Below are 18,345 nucleotides of genomic sequence, written 5' to 3' on the forward strand. Positions count from 1 at the left end.
TCTTTCAATTGCTCGCAACTTGCGATTTCTTTAGAATAGATAATTGATTTGATATGGCTCCATAAATAAAAGTCAAATGGAGTTAAGTTAGGAGAGCGTGGTGGCCAAGCTATTGTTCCAGCGAAAATTCAAAGTCGATTTTCTCGATAACAAAGCCTCAAACGAAAAATTTTTATTCCATATTTTCGATTCCTTTTTTCGCGTAGAATCACCCCCTTTCCGCTTGTTACCAATCCACCAGTTACCAATCACTCTGTATATTTACTACCATATACTCTATGTGTACACTATGCGTAGGACTCGCGATTACAAGTTCAACTTCTGGTCGATACGTTATGATGTACGATACAAGTGTGGGTGACGATTGCTTGAGATAAGAAACTCGGTTCAATTATTACTGCTAACTTCCAATTATCGATTCGTTGAGGAAAGCCCTGGTTCGGAAAGTGAGGTAAGTGGACGTTGCTGTTAATTGGTTAATTTCTCTTTGGTGGTTGGAGAAGGATTCTAACCGCCCTCGAAAGAAAGTTATTAGTGGGAAGCATTGCACGTGAACAAAGCAGATTTCTCGTATTTTCCCGTAGTTAGATTTAGAGACTGTTAAGACGAAGACTATTTGTTCCTTTGGAGAACCTTAGCTAAATAAATCCTAAGATTTACGGCGGGTCCTGAAGATATTCTGAGAGGATGTGTCATCAGCTGGCAATTACTTTGTCCGAAAAATCGGGTCTTTGTGTAGTGAGCCACCTGACAGAAACCGTTAGTAAATAATTAAATAGATAACTAAGTATTAAATAATAAATAACAAGTAGTAATAAATAAGTAATAAATAATTGAAGATTTCTTGTAGACAAGACTGTAAATCCCAAACGTCACATATTTAGGAGGCGGAAAAGCTGCTCCGCCTTAAAATTATTTTTGAAACTTCCTTTCCGTTATAAGATGCTAAGTGTACAATAATTCAAATGCGGCATAACATTTTCTATCTTCTGCACTAATACGGTTAATATTCATCGAAAAATGAATTATATTTTTAGAAAATCTTGTATGTGTCATCTCTTAATTGTAGAGAAGCAATTGTAGAGAGAATTGTAGAGAAAGCATTGCGAATATCAATTCTGTTTCTCCCTAAGTAAATCGTATAAAAACAGAAAATATATTTTTCCATAATGTTCTTTTCACTTTTATTACAAAAGTGTATTTTACAATACTCAGAGTAAGAATTGTTTTATAAGTGATGATATTTAATATCCATACATTCGCTTGGATATTATATAATTATATATGTCGGAGATGAAAGAACACCGGAACCTTCCCTTTGGAACTTTGGGAAGACCCCTAGTATTGTAATTTAGATTTCACCATAGCCGTATTAAGAAACTGTTGTCATTCGATCCGACTGTATTTATTTGAGATTTATGATAGTGAGCTCGAGGCGACAACCGGTCACCGAACGTAGCCGCGGTCAAGGGATGAACGTTTTGTCTAACAAGGGCATGAAGTAATTCTATAACTCTCCTTAAAAGAAATACTTGGGACAGGGCACGACGGTAAACGTTTCAATGGTTTCTGCCCCGTGGCTCGCCACACGCAGACTTTGTCCTTCGGGTAAGATGATTGCCAGATGCCAACGCATCTTCACAGTATATGTTTAGCTGGGCGAGGACCCGCTACGAATATTAAGTTTCAATTATACAAAGTCTTTCAAATAGACAAATAGCCTGTGCCCCAACTACGGGAAGATAAGAGAAATCTATCCTTCCACGAACGACGCTTCCCGCTAGCAACTTTTCCCAAGGACAGCTAATATCTTTCTCTAACAACCAACATGGAAATTGACCAATTAACAGCAACGTCAATTTCCCTCACCCTTCGAACGAAGACTTTTCTCCGCGAATCCGATGATCTCGTGCCCTTAGGCACACCCATCATAGTTTTCTTCGACAGCGTCACCGCGACGGAGAGTCACTCTCTCTAGTGCGATCTCATCCGCAATCGAACGGTCTTTCGTATACGTAATAATTGCCCCTTTCTCTAACCTACAGTGTAACTTAAACGCTAACGAAGGGTAAAGTTCGTCATTCCGTTGACCGCGGATTCGTTATTGAGCCTAGGATCATTGTCATTAGCTTCTCGAGTATCTAATTATCGCGATTACTTGTCCAATTCCATCATAGTCATATTTGCACTAGTAAATATCTCCTCTATTGCATAATGATCACGTCTAGCGCCAATAGGGATTCGTTTCACGCCTTTAACCCTAACTCTAATCTTAACGCCAACCCGACATATATATAAACGTTGGACGTACCAGTATTATCATTATTTAACGCCAGTAGTAATTTTTTACGAACGAAAATTATTCTCAAATTTTATACTGTTCTATTCCATTGTAACTTTTATTCTATCATATTATTGCTACGTAGGACACAGTACGATAAAAAAGTACATTTTTTCATTTTTTCATTTCAAGTATTGTCTACAAGAATACTGCAATTAGCCTGCGAGACAATCGTCGATGAACACTCGTCGCTTACGAATCGATTAATATTTGGATCAGTCGATTCTTGTTCGAGAACTGATCGAGAATTTTCGACGACCATTTGAGCTAAATTTTTTTCGCACGGGCGAGATACAAAAGGCGAGGTCGATACAGGCAATCGTTAGCAGACAATAAAATAAAAAGGAAGGAAAAGCGTACTATGCCCACTGACCACTGCTATTTTTCTTATCAGAGATATCGAGCATACGGCCGGCCATTATTCACCTTTTATTTCAACCCCAGCTTTAAATTATGCGAGTGGTATCCGTATGCTAAGGGCACGTAGCGAGTAAAAACGCCTGCGTACGGCAACCTGGTCATTTTGAACAAAATCGCGTCTGGCATTTGCTAGGCGCCCAACTCCGTGCTTTCGACCCTATCTCGAGCATTTTTGTCGCGAGTCTACGTTAATCACCCTATGTTTCATGGCCGAATTTTATCATTAAACCACCGAAAGTTCACCAGCAGTAATATTTCACGCATTAATTATTATTAATAACTAATATTAGTAAAGATTAATAACTAGTCGCCTGGAGCGTATGCAACCGGAACAACAGCTGTGCCGCGCGTGAAAGCATCCCCTATCGGTGATCAACAAAACTCGTGGAATTTTTATCGCGTCGAATCTTAGCTTGCGCTTGTGTTTAGCGCGCCAACCATTTCGCCAACATTTCCGCCCAACTAACTCGATTCGTTGCGAGTTGATTTTACGAAAGACGGCAGGCAAGCGGACGAACGAAAGTCTCTGGTTTACGTGACACGGAATGCATGGAGCGATTTATTAAAACGCGATTATATCTAGGAAACGACGGAAACAAACGAAGTTGAGCGTTCGATAAGCGAGTTACGCACGTCGACGAAAGACTATGCACTGCGACCGGCGTAATTTTCATTCGCGTTAAACGGAACGGCGAGCTCGAGTCCTCCGCAAGGCGGACGCCCGCGAGCTCGAACTCCGCGAAGAAACTGGGACACCGACAACAAAGAAACATTTTAATCCGATGATTTCTCTTAGCCGACGCGCAACACTGTGTACTATAGACCAGAAATAAACGTTCAGCGCGATACGTTGCGTTTTCTCGTAAAGCACGTTAAATGGCTGCTACGTTAAACTGCTACGGTTAACGTAAATGGTACACGGATCGTTGCAAAGCACGCATTTTTCTTCGTCGGGGCAATGTAACGCGAGATCCGAGATAGGTTTGCTTGCAGAATACGTAATGCGTGCATTGTTGTGCAAGCGTTTACCGCTATCGCGATCGGCGCATGAAAAATTTAGCGGAAAAATTTCCACGATCGTCGATGCTACAGCCAACGCGGTTCAAAAAATTCAGTCATCGACAAGTATCGCTTTACAAGCTTCTCGTCGTTCGCGCTTTTTCTTCTTTTGGCTCGCCAACGTCGTACGACGTACGTTAATCGTACGCGTCGCTTTGCCCTTTTCTTTCTTCGTTACCCGTTTGAGTCGCAAGCAGCGCGAACGCGTTGTTTAGATTTCGCGTGGAGAAGTGCCAGTACATTTGAACGCCACGGACGACTCACGGTATTTTGTATTGGGTTGGCAACTAAGTGATTACGGGTTTTGTCATTAGGTGGTAATGGCAAAATCCGCAATCACTTAGTTGTCAACTCAATATTACATTATTATCTTCTCAATTATTTTTATCGAATAAAATTCGAAATATTTATAAACTTATAGTACGCATATATAATAATATAGATATATTTCATAAAAATAAGAAATGCGACGAGCGCTGCTGCGCTGCTTGTTTCTCTTCGCTCTGTTGGGGATTCTTCGAACACCCCTGCGACTCAAACGGTTGCAGATTACGCACGTGCGATATGAAAAAGACGAACTTGCGAGCGACTGTGGAAAAACGTAAGGGAAAGTACACCGAGTTCGTACGTTTCCTAGAAAATATTAAAATGAAAAAAGGACGCGACGCTATAGAAACTCGGTGGAGGCAGAGGAAGAGGGAAAAAATCGACCGACTCTATCTGCGTTAAATCCACCGCTTTTTCCAAACGCTTTATCTGAAAACTCGCCGACACGAGAAACTCGAATTAAGCGCCCTTCCGTGACTTTATCTTTCCTCCATTTCCGAGATAAACGCTCGTGCACAACTTGAACTTGCAACAATACTCTTACGACTTGGTAACGTGATACGACGCGCGTTAATCGTACGCCAGTTCCTTTCTTCGTAATCCTACGCTGCGTATACGCGCGATAGGAAGCGCGTTGCTTTCAGAGCTCGCGCAACCTGAACATTCTAACGATTCTGCGGAAAGTTTCGCGGTGGAAGCTGGCAGATTCGGAGGAGGCGATGTGCGGCAGAAATGTCGAGCTTGTTTCTAATAAATCGGTCGCCTGGTGTTTCAGGGGCAACAGCCGCAGGCGGAAGACGAGAACACGCCACAAAAGAGGGTGGACAAGATCTTCGATCAAATGGACAAAAACCACGACGACAAATTAACCCTGGAAGAGTTCCGGGAGGGTAGCAAAGCCGATCCTAGAATCGTGCAAGCGTTGTCATTAGGCGGCGAGTAACCTCGAGCCCCGTCGAGACCGCACCGTGCGTCGTCGATCGTTTCAAGCCGGACGATCGTCTCGTCACTTCGGTCCGGTCGTCGAAACGGATAGAGAGAGAAATCGATCGCTCGAACAGATAAGGAAAACGGGCGGCTCGATAACCATAAGTAAGCAGTCCGGCGTACACGCATACGTAGGTAGCATATAATGCGAATCGACATGACGCGATCCTCTCTCTCCCTTCCTCTCTGCACTTTGTTTGTGCGAACGACAACAGGGACGGATGACAAAATCAGGAAAAATCGAGTCCTCGGGAAATTGACTTTAACACGTTGACTGCCGCGCGTGTTTTCAATGAAATCTCCTTCAGGCCACGAGTGTGGTATAGATTACTCTGACCAAATGGTTTTTTATGCCACCACAATTAGAAAGGGAATCAAATGGTACGGAAAACTTGGCGTTCAACTTCTTCTGGCAATTTCTGTTGTATAAGCTTTGACGGTTTACAAAATTGCAACAAGGAAGAATATAAATATTGGAAGATTTAGAGAATTGTTAACTGCAAAATTATTACGGTTGTCTCAGAATACGAAAAATCATTGTCTTCGACGGAGTCAGCACAATATCGCCGTTCGGAAAAATGATTCCGGAAGAATCATTAGACGCGCGTGCGAACTATGTTACGCAGATAAAAGACGTCGAACGGATCGATCAAAGACACGAGAGAATTTAAAGAAAACAATAACTTATTGTTCAAATTGACCCGACAACCTCAGTTTAGTGTAGAATACTTTAAAGTTTTACGTTCTAAATAATTTTCTTAATAAACCATTTCCGTATTACTTTTATAACAATTCAATAGTTTTATTACTTCCTGTGGAGTATCTTTTCAAATACCCACGACGATCCTTCGCAAGTAGTCAAATAAGCGTCACCCAAGTACGGGTGACACCGCTCCGTTAGAAATTTTGGCGTTATCCGAACACGAGTGACACGGTCCCGCGAGAAACTTATGGTGTCACCCGAATGTGGGTGACGCGCCTCTGCAGGAAGCTTTGGTGTCATCCGAATACAGGCGGCGCGGTTCTATTGGAAACCTTGCCGTCACCCGAATATGGGTGACACGGCTGTACCCTTAGAGTGCTGAATACTCGCGGCCTATGCGGTCCGTACGGACGGCGCACGGCTAGCGCTGACGATCGCTGTGGACGGAATACTTTTTCGTTAGACTGAACTCTGTTGATTGACTATTCAAAGCGCAAATCGTAATAAGTTATAGTAATTCTTTTGCACAAGATTAAATGATTCAAGAGCGTTATTTTTTAGTATTAATTATTTATTATAAACATTGAAATTTACAATAAACTAGAAAACAATAAACTAAGAAACTAAATTTAGTAAATATAACACAAGTTAATAATTCAGTTGTCCGTGAAAAATTTCAAAACAATTATGGATACATAATCCCACATCGCATTTTCTGCATTCTCTTATTTTTCACACAAACAACACATTTCCTTCTTGATAATTAGATGCGACTGTCCGCGAAACAGGTAGATAACTGTTATAACGAGGCATTATTGGCATTTGTTTACTGCCGTTACTAAGCAATATATTTATATTTATCTCACACAAACGTAATAGTATTACTTCTGCATAGGTGTTCGGAAAAATTGACAAACGCATATATGCGTCCTTAGTCCACACCGATAGCTTTCGCCAGACGCGTATATGCGCCCATAGCACTCAAAGGGTTAAAAATTTTGGCGTTATCCGAACACGAGTGACACGGTCCCGCGAGAAACTTTTGGTGCCATCCGCGTATGGGTGACACGACTCTGCCGGAAGCTTTGGTGTCGCCCGAATACGGGCTATTGAAAACCTTGCTGTCATCCGAATATGAGTGACACGGCAGTCAACGTGTTAAACGCGGAGATCCGACATCGCCGAGATGCTTCGATCGGTGTACGCTCGACGGAACGCAAAAAGAAAACTAATTTTCCCGTAGACACTGGCTTTTTTCTCGGCGTGGAACCTACCACGACAGTAGAAACATTGTGGCCACACGCTGCCAAGCGTATGGTGAACGAGCGAATGATCAATGGAGCAAAGAATACGCGTAGAACGAAGGCGACGATATTCGTGGAAGGTTTCGACATTCGCGAACGCGCAGTTTACGTGGCACGAACGAAACGAGAATTCGATGGATTTGTAAACGCGGGGGCGTGGAGAATTTTGCGATACTGTGGAATTGTCGGTTCGATACCGCGGCAAGCGAGCGTCGAGTGGAAAGCAACCGGAGAAAAAGGAAGGAAAGGTGAAAGAGAGCGGGCAGGAAATGATTAAAATAAGAGGAAAGCGGAAAGGACGAGCGTTTTATCGACTGGCCGCATTTCCTCGTCAAAGCGATTTCTCGTTTCAATTTTCAAACGCGGTCGGTAGAACGACGCCGCGGAACAGTTCGCTCGGGTTCTCCGATTCTAACGAACCTTCGATCCCTTTCGCTCGTCCGACAATTTCGGATCGTTGAAATTGCTTGACAGAAAATTTCGCTTACAGGAATTCCACTCAGACAGACAAACGAAAAAGTACGATAAATAAAAAGCATTAATTAAGAAAGAGAGCAGAATGTAGGCCGAGACAAGTTCTCGCGTCGTTTCGAGAAACCAGCTGCGATCTAATTGGAACGAAGAATTCGTGAATGTCGGGTCGATATGTTTCTGAAAAAGTCGAAGCAATGGCATGCGACACACGCGACACGACGAAGCGTGAAACGAAGTCTGAAGCACGCTGCTCGTTAGCACGCGTCGACCCTCGTCGTCGAGGTTCGTTACTCTTTACCCTGGAGCCTCGCTAAACACCTGACCCGTTTCAACGTCGTTTCCACGTTAAACGTCCGCCTTCGTGTTTCGACTTGGACGAGCGAACTGGACGCGACCGACGATGAGCGATGATCATTAGAATCAATTTTCTTCGCTGTGTTTCACTGAAATTGACGACGTTGATCGCGGATAGCTGGTTCGCGACCCGCTGCTTACCTTATTTTTCTATTAACCCTTTGCACTCTTATGTCGAGTGCTACTCGACACGAGTTTTCATCTCAGGAGCTGCTTTGTCGAGTCCCACCTTCTTTTGTGAAACGTGCAAAAGAAAAGCAGGATTGGATCCTGGAAATTGTTTCAAGATATATCGTACACTTAAAAATTATAAAATACAACAATAGTGCGACCAAAACTGGTATTTAAGCGAATTTCTTTCTTCCTTTATTTATTTAAATTGTCTTATTTTTTAATTAAAATAAATTTCAAATAAAACTCTTAAAAGCGTTGGGAGCTGCTGGCAACGAAATTGAAATAAAATTCGGAGTGCAAAGGGTTAACAAGCGACCTTACGCAACAACGCCGTATGCGAATTCACTCGATGAATCATATTTATTTTTAACATAAATTTACATAAACCGGTAGCCCTGACCTTTCTCGTTTCTTGAAACTCTGCAGCGACGAATTTTAATAAGCTTCGCCTGAAGTTGCGTATTTCGTTTCACTTTCTTCCAGACGTCTTACGACTATCGTTTCGGCATAAACGCGCGTACAAATCGCCAGATCTCCCTACGTTTGCCTAAACGTTGTGCGATCGATCGTTCATGGGTTACAGATCGATGCGTCGGTGATAAACGTGAACGCAAAACATGCAAAACTTTCCCGAGAATGAAAATACTCGTTCCACTATGCCTAACATCTGACGAGTGGCGTCGCGACGCCACGATCTTACATCCTTCGTTTCGTGCTGTTACATAAATTATATCGACGCTATCGTCGCCGTCCCGGCGCTTATACTCACACACATATCTACATATACGTACACATATAGCAGCAGCAAAAATTATACGACCGACTAAACGACCACGCCTCTGTACGCGCCCCCAGGATTAAGGTCGTCGAGGAGGTTCGGAGACAAACAACTTCGAAAATAAATCCAAGCGAGTTCCTCTCACGCCTAATTCGCTCGTCTACTTAAGTTACGCGTGTTTTTCTCGTTCGACGATTCCATTGATCTACTTTGGTCGGATTAACTTGCCCTATTTCCTTCTTTTTCCTATTGGCTATTATCTTACATTATTGTTACATTATTATTGTAATTACATTGTTATATTATGTTTGGTAATTTGGTATTTCGCTGTACACCGTAGTTTGGTCGAGCGATAGATTACTATGCTACGACGTTAACAGATTAATACTTTACCGACCTATAGCCGATTAATCGGCTTCTTGTCGCCGACGCTTACCGACTGACACCCTATTAATCCCCTTTTTGTCTCCGACACTTACCGACCGATAGCCTGCTAATCAGCTTTCTGTCATCGACAATCTTTCTCATTATTTGAGCAACAATTTGTTATTTAGTACTAAGGTACCTTGCTCAGTTGCGTTGCTTTGCAAGCTCCCACAGTTTTATACCAATTTGAAGAACTTACCGTTCGCGATGAACGAAAAGAATGGTATTGGAGAGTCTAAACCGAAACAGAGCCGGTGCCAGAGAAAATCTGCACTTGAGCTACCGATCGGACGTGCGTATGCTATTGAATCGCTAGCGGTCGGTAAAGTGTTAACCGAATGTGTTAGCGACGCGCGTCGCATACGTTTTAAAAGACGTTGGCGCGCGATATATATAACGCACGGTTTGTTCTTTTTTACCTACGTCGATCGTGTTATATTTCTATGGGGAAACACTAGTCGTTCGAGTGTAACAAATATTTCGCAACGAAACTCTCTCGTGAATAAATACGCGCGACCTACGCGCGATCTTCGATGCCGCCTTCGTTCGAGGGTCAATGAGAAGTCTCTGCCAAATTGTGCGTCGACATAATCACCAATTCGATGCTCTTTTCTCCCGTTGTTACGTACGCTGCTTGGCTTAAAAACCTTTCCAATTTGCGCAGTTAACCGACATAAAACCAGGAGGCGAACGAGTAGCAGGAGGATAGCAGGGGAAGCGCGCTGCTTCTTCTCGCTTGCGCCAAAAATTCGAAACTCTCCCGTAGATCGGCTCCTTCCCTTGCAAACCTACGAGCTGCGTCTGTCGATGGGAAGAGCGGCGAGCGTGCAAGATGGGAAATATTTTGCGAGCGTCTGTCGCGTTTCAAAGACGTGCGTGATGCAACGTATACGACGTACGTAGCTGGTATTTGCCAAAAAGTCCAATAGCCGTGACATTTAACAGGCTTTTTTCTAGTTGTCGTGCAGCAACTGCCAGGCTACGAGAACGTCGAAAACAGGTAAATCAAAGCGGCAATGACCGTCCCGTTTGTCGTTCGTATTACCAAAGTTGTTCTTGTTAGAAGCTAACCTTCTCATCTACTTTACTTACGATCCGTAGCGAGAAAGAAAGTTTAAACGATTTTAGATAGAATTAGCGTTTACTCTTGTTCCTTGGAAATTACACGCAATGCATCGTACCGGTTGCACGTGCGATGCACAAGAACAACGGTTTACATTTATAACGAAAACCGGTAGATCGTAGAACGTGGATTCGCGCATGCGACGACTACGCGATATACCTTGTATGCGTGCTACGTTCGGCAACTCGTCGACCACCTTTTCTTTTTAATCGAAACTACGATTCGATCGATGACAGCGCGAATCTCAGCTGATCGCCGAGTTTCTCCGATCGAAGGTTCCAAAGGTTCGATCGTTGGACGAACGATCGGAGGAAACGCGCGAGAAAACGAACGGAGGTTGTTGAACGAACTCGTCGAACCTTGTCAAACGGTAGCAATAATCGAACAACTATGTTAGCGCTGTCGACAAGAGATTTTTTAACCGACGAATAAATGTAAACAGCAGCAGCTGTAAAATTCGCAGCAGCGCTCGCTGTACCGGCAGATCGGTACAGTTTCGAGTTTCAACGCTACTTCGGCGATCCTCGCGTTATTCCATCGACTTTAAAACAAGCAGAAGCTTATAAGGAGCGATAAATCTTCGCAAGCAGAGATTTATCGAATCGAGGTACACCGAGGTGCACCGAACAGGGGAACCACCGGCTCTGTGCTATCATATCGTACGTATACGCCGATCGATCGTTGGCAAGTTAACTCGTGCTGTGTCGTCGGCTCAACTATATCAATTCGATGATTGCGAAACGTTTGCGTTCTTTCATCCGTATGATTGATCCGGATATCCTCGTTGCTCGCGTCGACCGAACGTTAACCATCTTTCTTATCGGAGATTGTTAGCCTGTTCGATCGGATCGGACAGAAATCGACGACGCGTATACTCGAAAGTCCTGTCGCGATTTAACCGACGCTTCGTTCTTCGTATTATTCGTGTACTTCGTTCAGCGACAATTTCTTATTCCTCGAAATATTCTCCGGTTTGTTTCGTTTCGCTTTTCCCAAGCTTTTCCGATCAACCGTTCCACCGACGTGCTACACAGTCGTAGAACGTGAAGATCCGGCGACGTTGATAGCCGACGTACAAGCAAAGAATAAGAACCGGCAAATTCGTTTCGCATGTTTGCCGGTTACTCGAAATGCATTGTCGAAGCCGCGGCTGTAACAGCGCGTGCATCGGAGAAGTGGCTCGACAGGACGGCGACTTGTTCGTGTACCGGCGAATCATGCACTGGTAATTGGCTTGATCGAGTAATTTTTACATTTCCAAAAGACCTTATAGGAAAAGGATTTTTGCTTAGCTGAGACTTGTAGATGCTTTCCGTGTAAAGTTCGTGTAGCGAAGCTTCGTCGAGCTACAGTCTCCTCCTTTTAACTTGCCAGTGGTACGAAACGAGTGATACGACGAAACTTGAGAAAAATGAGGAAGAGAGAGAGAGAGAGAGGGGGGGGGGAGAGGAAGAAGCACAAGGAAGCGAGTGGAAAAGAGGAAGTAAAAATACGTGGTAACGCGCGTTGAAACATCTTCTTCGAAGTTTCGCATTCCTCCGTAAGATATATCTACTACTACTACTACTACTACTACTTTTCGCGCGTTTATCGTCGCGAAAGCTCGTTTTTATAAATATTTTACGAATTAGTAAATCCGCAGAGAGAAAAAGAGAGAAAAAGAGAGAGAGAGAGAGAGAGAAGGAGAGTTCTCCGGCTTCTTGAACAGAACATTTCACGTGGCTATTGAAAATTGCGATGAACGCGATGGAAACACGGTCGTGTTCGTTCGTGTCGTAGGACGCGGACCAGCTGTTAGGATATCGAGTTCGAATTCCATTCGACGGGCAACTTTATCGCGACAATCAAAACGGCTTTATAAGGTTTACAACGTTCTGCCCTTGGTTTGGGAAACGACAAGTTTTTCCGACCAGTTGTATCGAGCCAAAGGAAAAATCACTTTTCCAACGTTCGATGATTCGCAAAAATAGGATAAAATACGAGAGAGTTGAACTATCGATCGGTTCCTCTCCCCTCCTCTCTCTCTCTCTCTCTCTTTTTCTTTCTCTCGCTCGCTCGCTCGTTCGATGACTCGAATGAGAAGAAAATCAATTTCTTCGCGCGTACGATTAAAAAGAATTATTCTACTATAGCGTTACTCGATATTTTGAAATGCTGCAAAGTTTAAAGGGCTATTCTAATGCGTGCCACTATACTTGTATCGCTATTATCGCTAGTTATATACTAAACGCTAATCTACTGTTACTCTACTCTACTTACTCAGCAACGTGACAAACTTCTCCGTCTAGAACGCGTACGGTATACTCTCTCGTTCGGCGAGCAAACGCGAATGAAAGGAAGGAAGGAAGGAAGGAAGGAAGGAAGACAGAAAGAAAAGGGAAGAAACTACGCGGCGGAAAGGAAGAATGCGAAAAAGAAACGATTCTCGATGGGTACATAATACACGGGCACACGTGACATTCACACGAGAACACGAAACACACAGCAGAGACACGCGTACACGCCGACATACGTCAAGGTCATTGTTTTACGAACTTTCTGTGATAATTATTAACAATCACTAAATACGAGGAAAATCGTTAGTTACGAGGTGGCAGGGAACGAACGGACATGCTTGTAAATTGTAAATAAACGCGACGGCGGGTTTGCGATAATCGCGACTGCGGTGAGTAGAGAAACACAGAAAAGGGGGCAGACAGTTACGATCGGATCGGAAGAAATGTTGTTGTTACGCGATAACACGTTATCCGTGTTCCGTGGTTGATCGAGGATCCACGGCTGGTTCGTCGACGATACGGACGGTCGTACGACGGATGGACGACGGAAGCAACCGAGACGAACATCCTGACCTCGATATATATAGCTAGGTTGCTCGGTTACCACGAAAATCTAAGCGCATTGTTATTTTGTATGGTCCCAGGCGTTTTTTCTAAATAACCACGACATCGTAACACACGATAATGATGGTGATTAATAAAAATAATTTGAAGCACACGCGAACCCACCACCTTTTCTTGTCTTTTCAGCAATGCCGCGCGGGTTCGGCTACTCGAACGTTTGCCGATTTCCAGCTGCTGTGCGCGCCAGACGCAACCGATGCAACTCCTCCGTGCGTCGCATATCCTCGCTCAATGCTTTTATCCTAAGCTGCACCTCTTGAATGGCCATTTCCGCGATTTTGATCTTCAACCGTTTCTCCTCCGCCTGCAACCAACCGAACCGACAAACGTCTTGTCCCGCTAACGCTGTTCCTGCGACCAATTTCCTCGGTTAAAATTTCCATCAACGTACTTCGAGCTGTTGCAGAAGCAACCGGTGCTTCAATCGACTGCGATAATCCGTGAGGAACACGTAGCCCTTTCCGAAGCTCTGGTCCCTTCGAGCTGTCGAGTTTCTCGCGCGGACACCACCGACCTCGTTCTCGTCGCTCTCCGTCGCGATCACGTCGCCATCTTCCTTCGACGATTTTTCCATTTTCTTATCGCGCGATGAATCGTCGTTCGCGTTGCATTCCAACGAACCGTATACCTCGCTGTCTGCAAAAATATCTCGTTTTCATCGGACCCGCGACTATCGACGATCTACGCACCGATTCCCCTTCTCTCTGTCTTACTTGCACTCGTTTCCTTCGAACGCGTTCGATCGTTTTTACTTTCCGCTAAATTGTGGTGATAGCCGAATGGCATGGCGCGTGCACCGTCGTTCGCGGCGCGCGTTTTCCTCGAATTTAACCAGTCGCCTTGCTGCGCCTGCTGTTCGTCCCACACAGCGTCCGCTGAAATGCGAAAAACGTGTTGGCCGTTGTTTCCAAGTAACAAACAACGATCCTTTTGCTTTTTACCTGTCCGCCTGGAAGACACAGATGCCTGCACCGTGCCGTCGATCGCGTTTGTGGGAAAGTACGAGTGGTCGTTCTCGGGATAAATCACCGACACGGTGACGCTGTTGTTGGAAATACGCGCGTTGGACACCACGATCCGATTCATAGTTTTGCATTCCGTCGCGTTACTCGATAGCAACGACGACGACGACGACGACGACGACGACGACGATGAGGACAACGACGACGATGTGGATACTACCAGACGATCCTCGTTCCCAAGGATCTCCTTTCTCTCCTCCAAATTGATGTCCTCCTTAAGGCTGACATTCTCCAACGCGTTCGTGCCTTCCGCCTTGGAATCGTCGGACGCTTGGTCGTCGTTCCGCTCCACTTTGACTCGCGACAGATCTTAAAATGGCCAACCGTTTATTTCTCCATCGTTTCCTCGACAAACTTCGATCGCCGTTTTAAACAACTCGAACGAGGGACCATGCAAGTGCGAGGACTTTGCACGGGCCGCGATATTAGACGAACGATAAACGGGCAGATGGACAGCTACCGAGGCAAGAGGTAAAAGTATGAGAAGAATACCAATAAAATCATCCAGGTTGTTGGAATGGTGAGCGGTGGCTGCGTTGTCTTCGTATTTCTCACGAAACCGGCCACCTGATTTCGTCGGCGACCTCTGCAAATGATCGGCCAACGATCGAACAACGTCAGGAATTTGCGAAAACTTAGCCGGCGACCGATTCTCTACGAAAACTTGGTATCTGTTCCACTCGAGGCACTCGGTCATCTCCGATTCTACGCACTTCTTACTTTCCTACAATGTGTCCATTATATGTGAGAGCTGTTTCAGGAGGAGAAGAAGGTACGCGAAGCTACGGAAAGAAGGCGACAGCGTAAGTGCGAGGATTGGCGCGGACCTTCGATCTCGTCGAAACGTCGAACGATGGGGTTTCCGTAACTGGCACGTTTTAACACGAATTCGATGGATAAAGGGAAAACCTGAAGAGAATACCTTGCCAAACGCCATAGCCTTCTTGCAGTGATACTTGTAGTTTTGCCAATATTTCTTCAATTGAGCGGACGTCTTGCGAGTAAAGCCGGCCTTCTTAAACTCGTCCTCGATGGTCGTCCAAATCTTTTTACGGGCCAAGGTAGAAGCGCTCTTGTCCAACAGAGGCGCGTACTGCTTCATTATAGCCAATAGATGAACTCGTTCTTCCTTGTCGAATTGATTCTTCTTTCTGTCGGCTTCCGACAAATTGCGCGGCATTCTCGGCTGTAGCAACTGTATGGGAAACCGATACGGTGCGGCGTCGATCGATCGCGATGTATCGTTTGCCGGGGCGCGGGGGGCTCGCCGATTGGATCGCTGTTGCTCGAGAACGAACGCTTAAAGACGTAAGAACGTAGGATCGCAAGAACGCGTACGATCGTAAGAAAGCGTTTAGAGAAACGCAGACTATCTTGGCAGAAGTGCGATCGCTTTTGTTTCGACAAAACAGATCGCCGCGATTCGTCGTTCTTTTCGCGGTGCGTACAATCCTTAGTAGTTTTGCACGTTGTTTTCTCCGCTTGCTCGCCACGAGAAACATCGCACTCTCGGCTCCTACTCTGCGCTGTCCTCTTCTCCGTTCCACCTTCTTTCGCCGCAATTCCTTTTAATTCATTTCAAATTACACGCAACCGCGCCCTTTTAACGTAACATCGATCGTAGCGAAAATCGCGCGAAACTCTTCCGTCGATGGAACGGACGTACTCACGCGACCTTAGGCTTCGAATAAATTTTTCACAGCGGACCGACGGCGATTGGACGCGTTACATTTTCCACGCGACGCGATGACCTTCGTTGGGATTGCAGACTCCGCGGCCTTCTATTGTCTCGACTTACTTGTATTATTTTATTACTGTTATTATGATACAGCTTCTAATTAATTTTTATCGCGTTAGAAATATCGTGAAAAAAAGGCCTGAAGGGAAAAGAAATAAAATATCGCGCGTGGCACTGGTTGCGCTTCTTCTCCTACGTGTACAAACCGCGGACGTGTCTACAGGTACATACAGATACATACGTGTACAGATTCTTATTCGGTATATACATTCGTAATGCACGTGTAAACCATTTAACTTTCTATCGTTTAAATTTTGTCGCGCTTGTTTCGCGATTAGCCGTCGGCTATACTTGCGCAATATTTACGAGCGGCAACCCGCGCCAGCCGAGTTTGCGCAATTTACGCGAACCATCCATGCCGAGATGGAGAACAAGATTCGCTTTGTTTACTCGAAACTAAGCAAATATTTCAGCTCGCGGATTAAGACTTCGTCGATGGGAAATTAAGCGCCCTGTCGGATCGCTTGCCGACACGAGAAGGAAACAAATTGCAAGCGCACGTTCGCTATCGCCACTAATTGTAAGAATTTCCAAGTCAACGAACCAAACCACTTCTCCTGGAGACGGCCCGTATTCGCGCACGGGAGCATTTCACTTTTACGCGTGGAGAGAAACGCTGGCGACGAGTGGTCAGTGATAGTAGGTAGCAGGCCTTTCTTTCAAATATTTACTTATGGCAGGAAACGAGATCTGGTATCCGTATCCGCGAACGCAGTCGATAACTATGGCCTTTGGATCTGAGGAAAATTCTCTCTTCTATGGTTTCACGTGAAACCACACGCGACTGTCGAGTAAAATCCCTAAACTCGATAGAAGCGAGGACCGATTCGCTCTCGAGATTGCCAGCTGCCAGCCGCAAGATTATGCAAACTCCAGTCAAGTACCGCGAAGAGAAAATACGTAATTAATCAACGAATGTGCTGGTTACAGTTGGAACAACGCAAACGCATTTTACAACCTTTGCTGCTGCACGAACAGCGCCGCCGCTTTCTCACGATGCTTTTCATAACGAAACGTAAACACGCCTGCACACTGGCTGTTCCGCTTCAACAACGTTATGTTGCGAATATATGTTACGAGCGAGGCTGTTCTTCGCCGAACACCCTCGAAACGAACAAAGCGAAGCTCGTTTCGCGAGGCCAGTCGAATCGTCGTCTACGTAGCCAGAGGATCTTCGTTATTTTGGCTAACCGAGTCGTATAAATCATGCGAGCAACATTCACATAGGAAACACGTTCAAAGATATTTTCATTTATATTTGTCAAGGTAAAGACGCGATCAAACAGACACACCAACGGCGATATTAATATTAATACAAACGAACAAATTTTCTGATGATCTATGTACATTTCCTACGAACGTATTCTTCGTGCTTCTCTTTAATTACAATTTAGCAAAGTAACCTTATTTGTCTCTTTCTACGCTACATTTTGTTCGTATCTTCTTTTAAAGTAATAATAAAACATTCGTCAATTTTTATTTTATTTATTTACGTTATATAATATACGTTTTGATGGACGGCAAACGCGATAAACGAAGTAGCGCCGTTTGTTAGTACGTGGAGCTGAAATAAAAAGTCACAGAAAGTGTTGAAGCATGAAACGCATAGATGTGATTTCCGCTTTGACCGATATATCCGCAACTCGTGAACGAGAGATAACTTGGAGTCTCGTATGGGACATGGCTACGCTATCTCGTCGATCTACATACTCTTTTTCTGTCTTTTCTTTCCCTCCCCCCATATTCGCCTCGTATTCGATACGATTCAATTATATCGATAGTCAATGTAGGAGATTCCACCTATACCGTTAGTTTCGTTCGATGCGACGAATATCACGAGAGAGAAAGAAAAACAATACTGGTGTTTCAGGATTCATACAAAACGATCGAGTTTTCGCGCTCGAACTTCAAGACGCGCGAAATACACAAAGAAACGTAGAAAGCTGCTTGTTCGCCGGACACCGAATACATAAAACAGTCGTTAAACGAAAAGTACTGAAAAATTATGACAAATGAGATTTCCGGAAGAGAAAGAAGGTTATTGGAATCTGTAGATACGGTTACGGTAAAAGTTATCTGTAAGCGAATCTAATTACGCGTGATTTTCGCTGCGTGTTACTAACTTTGCACCAGATCGCTACAACTCCACTTTTAA

The 18,345-nt window shown here is 44.5% G+C and overlaps 2 protein-coding genes across 4 annotated transcripts in view; one reads left to right on the forward strand and one right to left on the reverse strand.

Annotated features, from left to right (window-relative positions):
* LOC126922638 (frequenin-1) overlaps positions 1 to 9,704 on the forward strand; it is a 72,544-nt gene extending 62,840 nt beyond the window's left edge. For both annotated transcript variants that reach the window (XM_050735442.1, XM_050735441.1), the window contains exon 8: positions 4,923 to 9,704. In XM_050735442.1, coding sequence (XP_050591399.1) covers positions 4,923 to 5,090 — 168 coding nt within the window. In that variant the 3' untranslated portion in view covers positions 5,091 to 9,704. The remainder of the gene's footprint in view (positions 1 to 4,922) is intronic.
* A 1,700-nt stretch (positions 9,705 to 11,404) lies between these two features.
* Positions 11,405 to 16,223, reverse strand: LOC126922487 (uncharacterized protein DDB_G0271670-like). Of its 2 annotated transcripts, XM_050735074.1 has the most exons (6): positions 15,315 to 16,223; positions 14,885 to 15,116; positions 14,312 to 14,701; positions 14,084 to 14,245; positions 13,762 to 14,006; positions 11,405 to 13,674 (listed from the first exon to the last, which is right to left on the reverse strand). In XM_050735074.1, the coding sequence occupies exons 1-6, from the start codon at positions 15,570 to 15,572 to the stop codon at positions 13,516 to 13,518; spliced, it is 1,446 nt and encodes a 481-aa protein (XP_050591031.1). In that variant the 5' UTR covers positions 15,573 to 16,223; the 3' UTR covers positions 11,405 to 13,515. The 2 variants fall into 2 exon arrangements, with proteins under 2 accessions (XP_050591031.1, XP_050591021.1); XM_050735064.1 differs by having other exon boundaries at positions 14,084 to 14,701.
* Positions 16,224 to 18,345: the final 2,122 nt, after the last annotated feature.

This window comes from Bombus affinis, chromosome 1 (genome assembly GCF_024516045.1).
Source record: "Bombus affinis isolate iyBomAffi1 chromosome 1, iyBomAffi1.2, whole genome shotgun sequence".
Taxonomy (NCBI): domain Eukaryota; kingdom Metazoa; phylum Arthropoda; class Insecta; order Hymenoptera; family Apidae; genus Bombus; species Bombus affinis.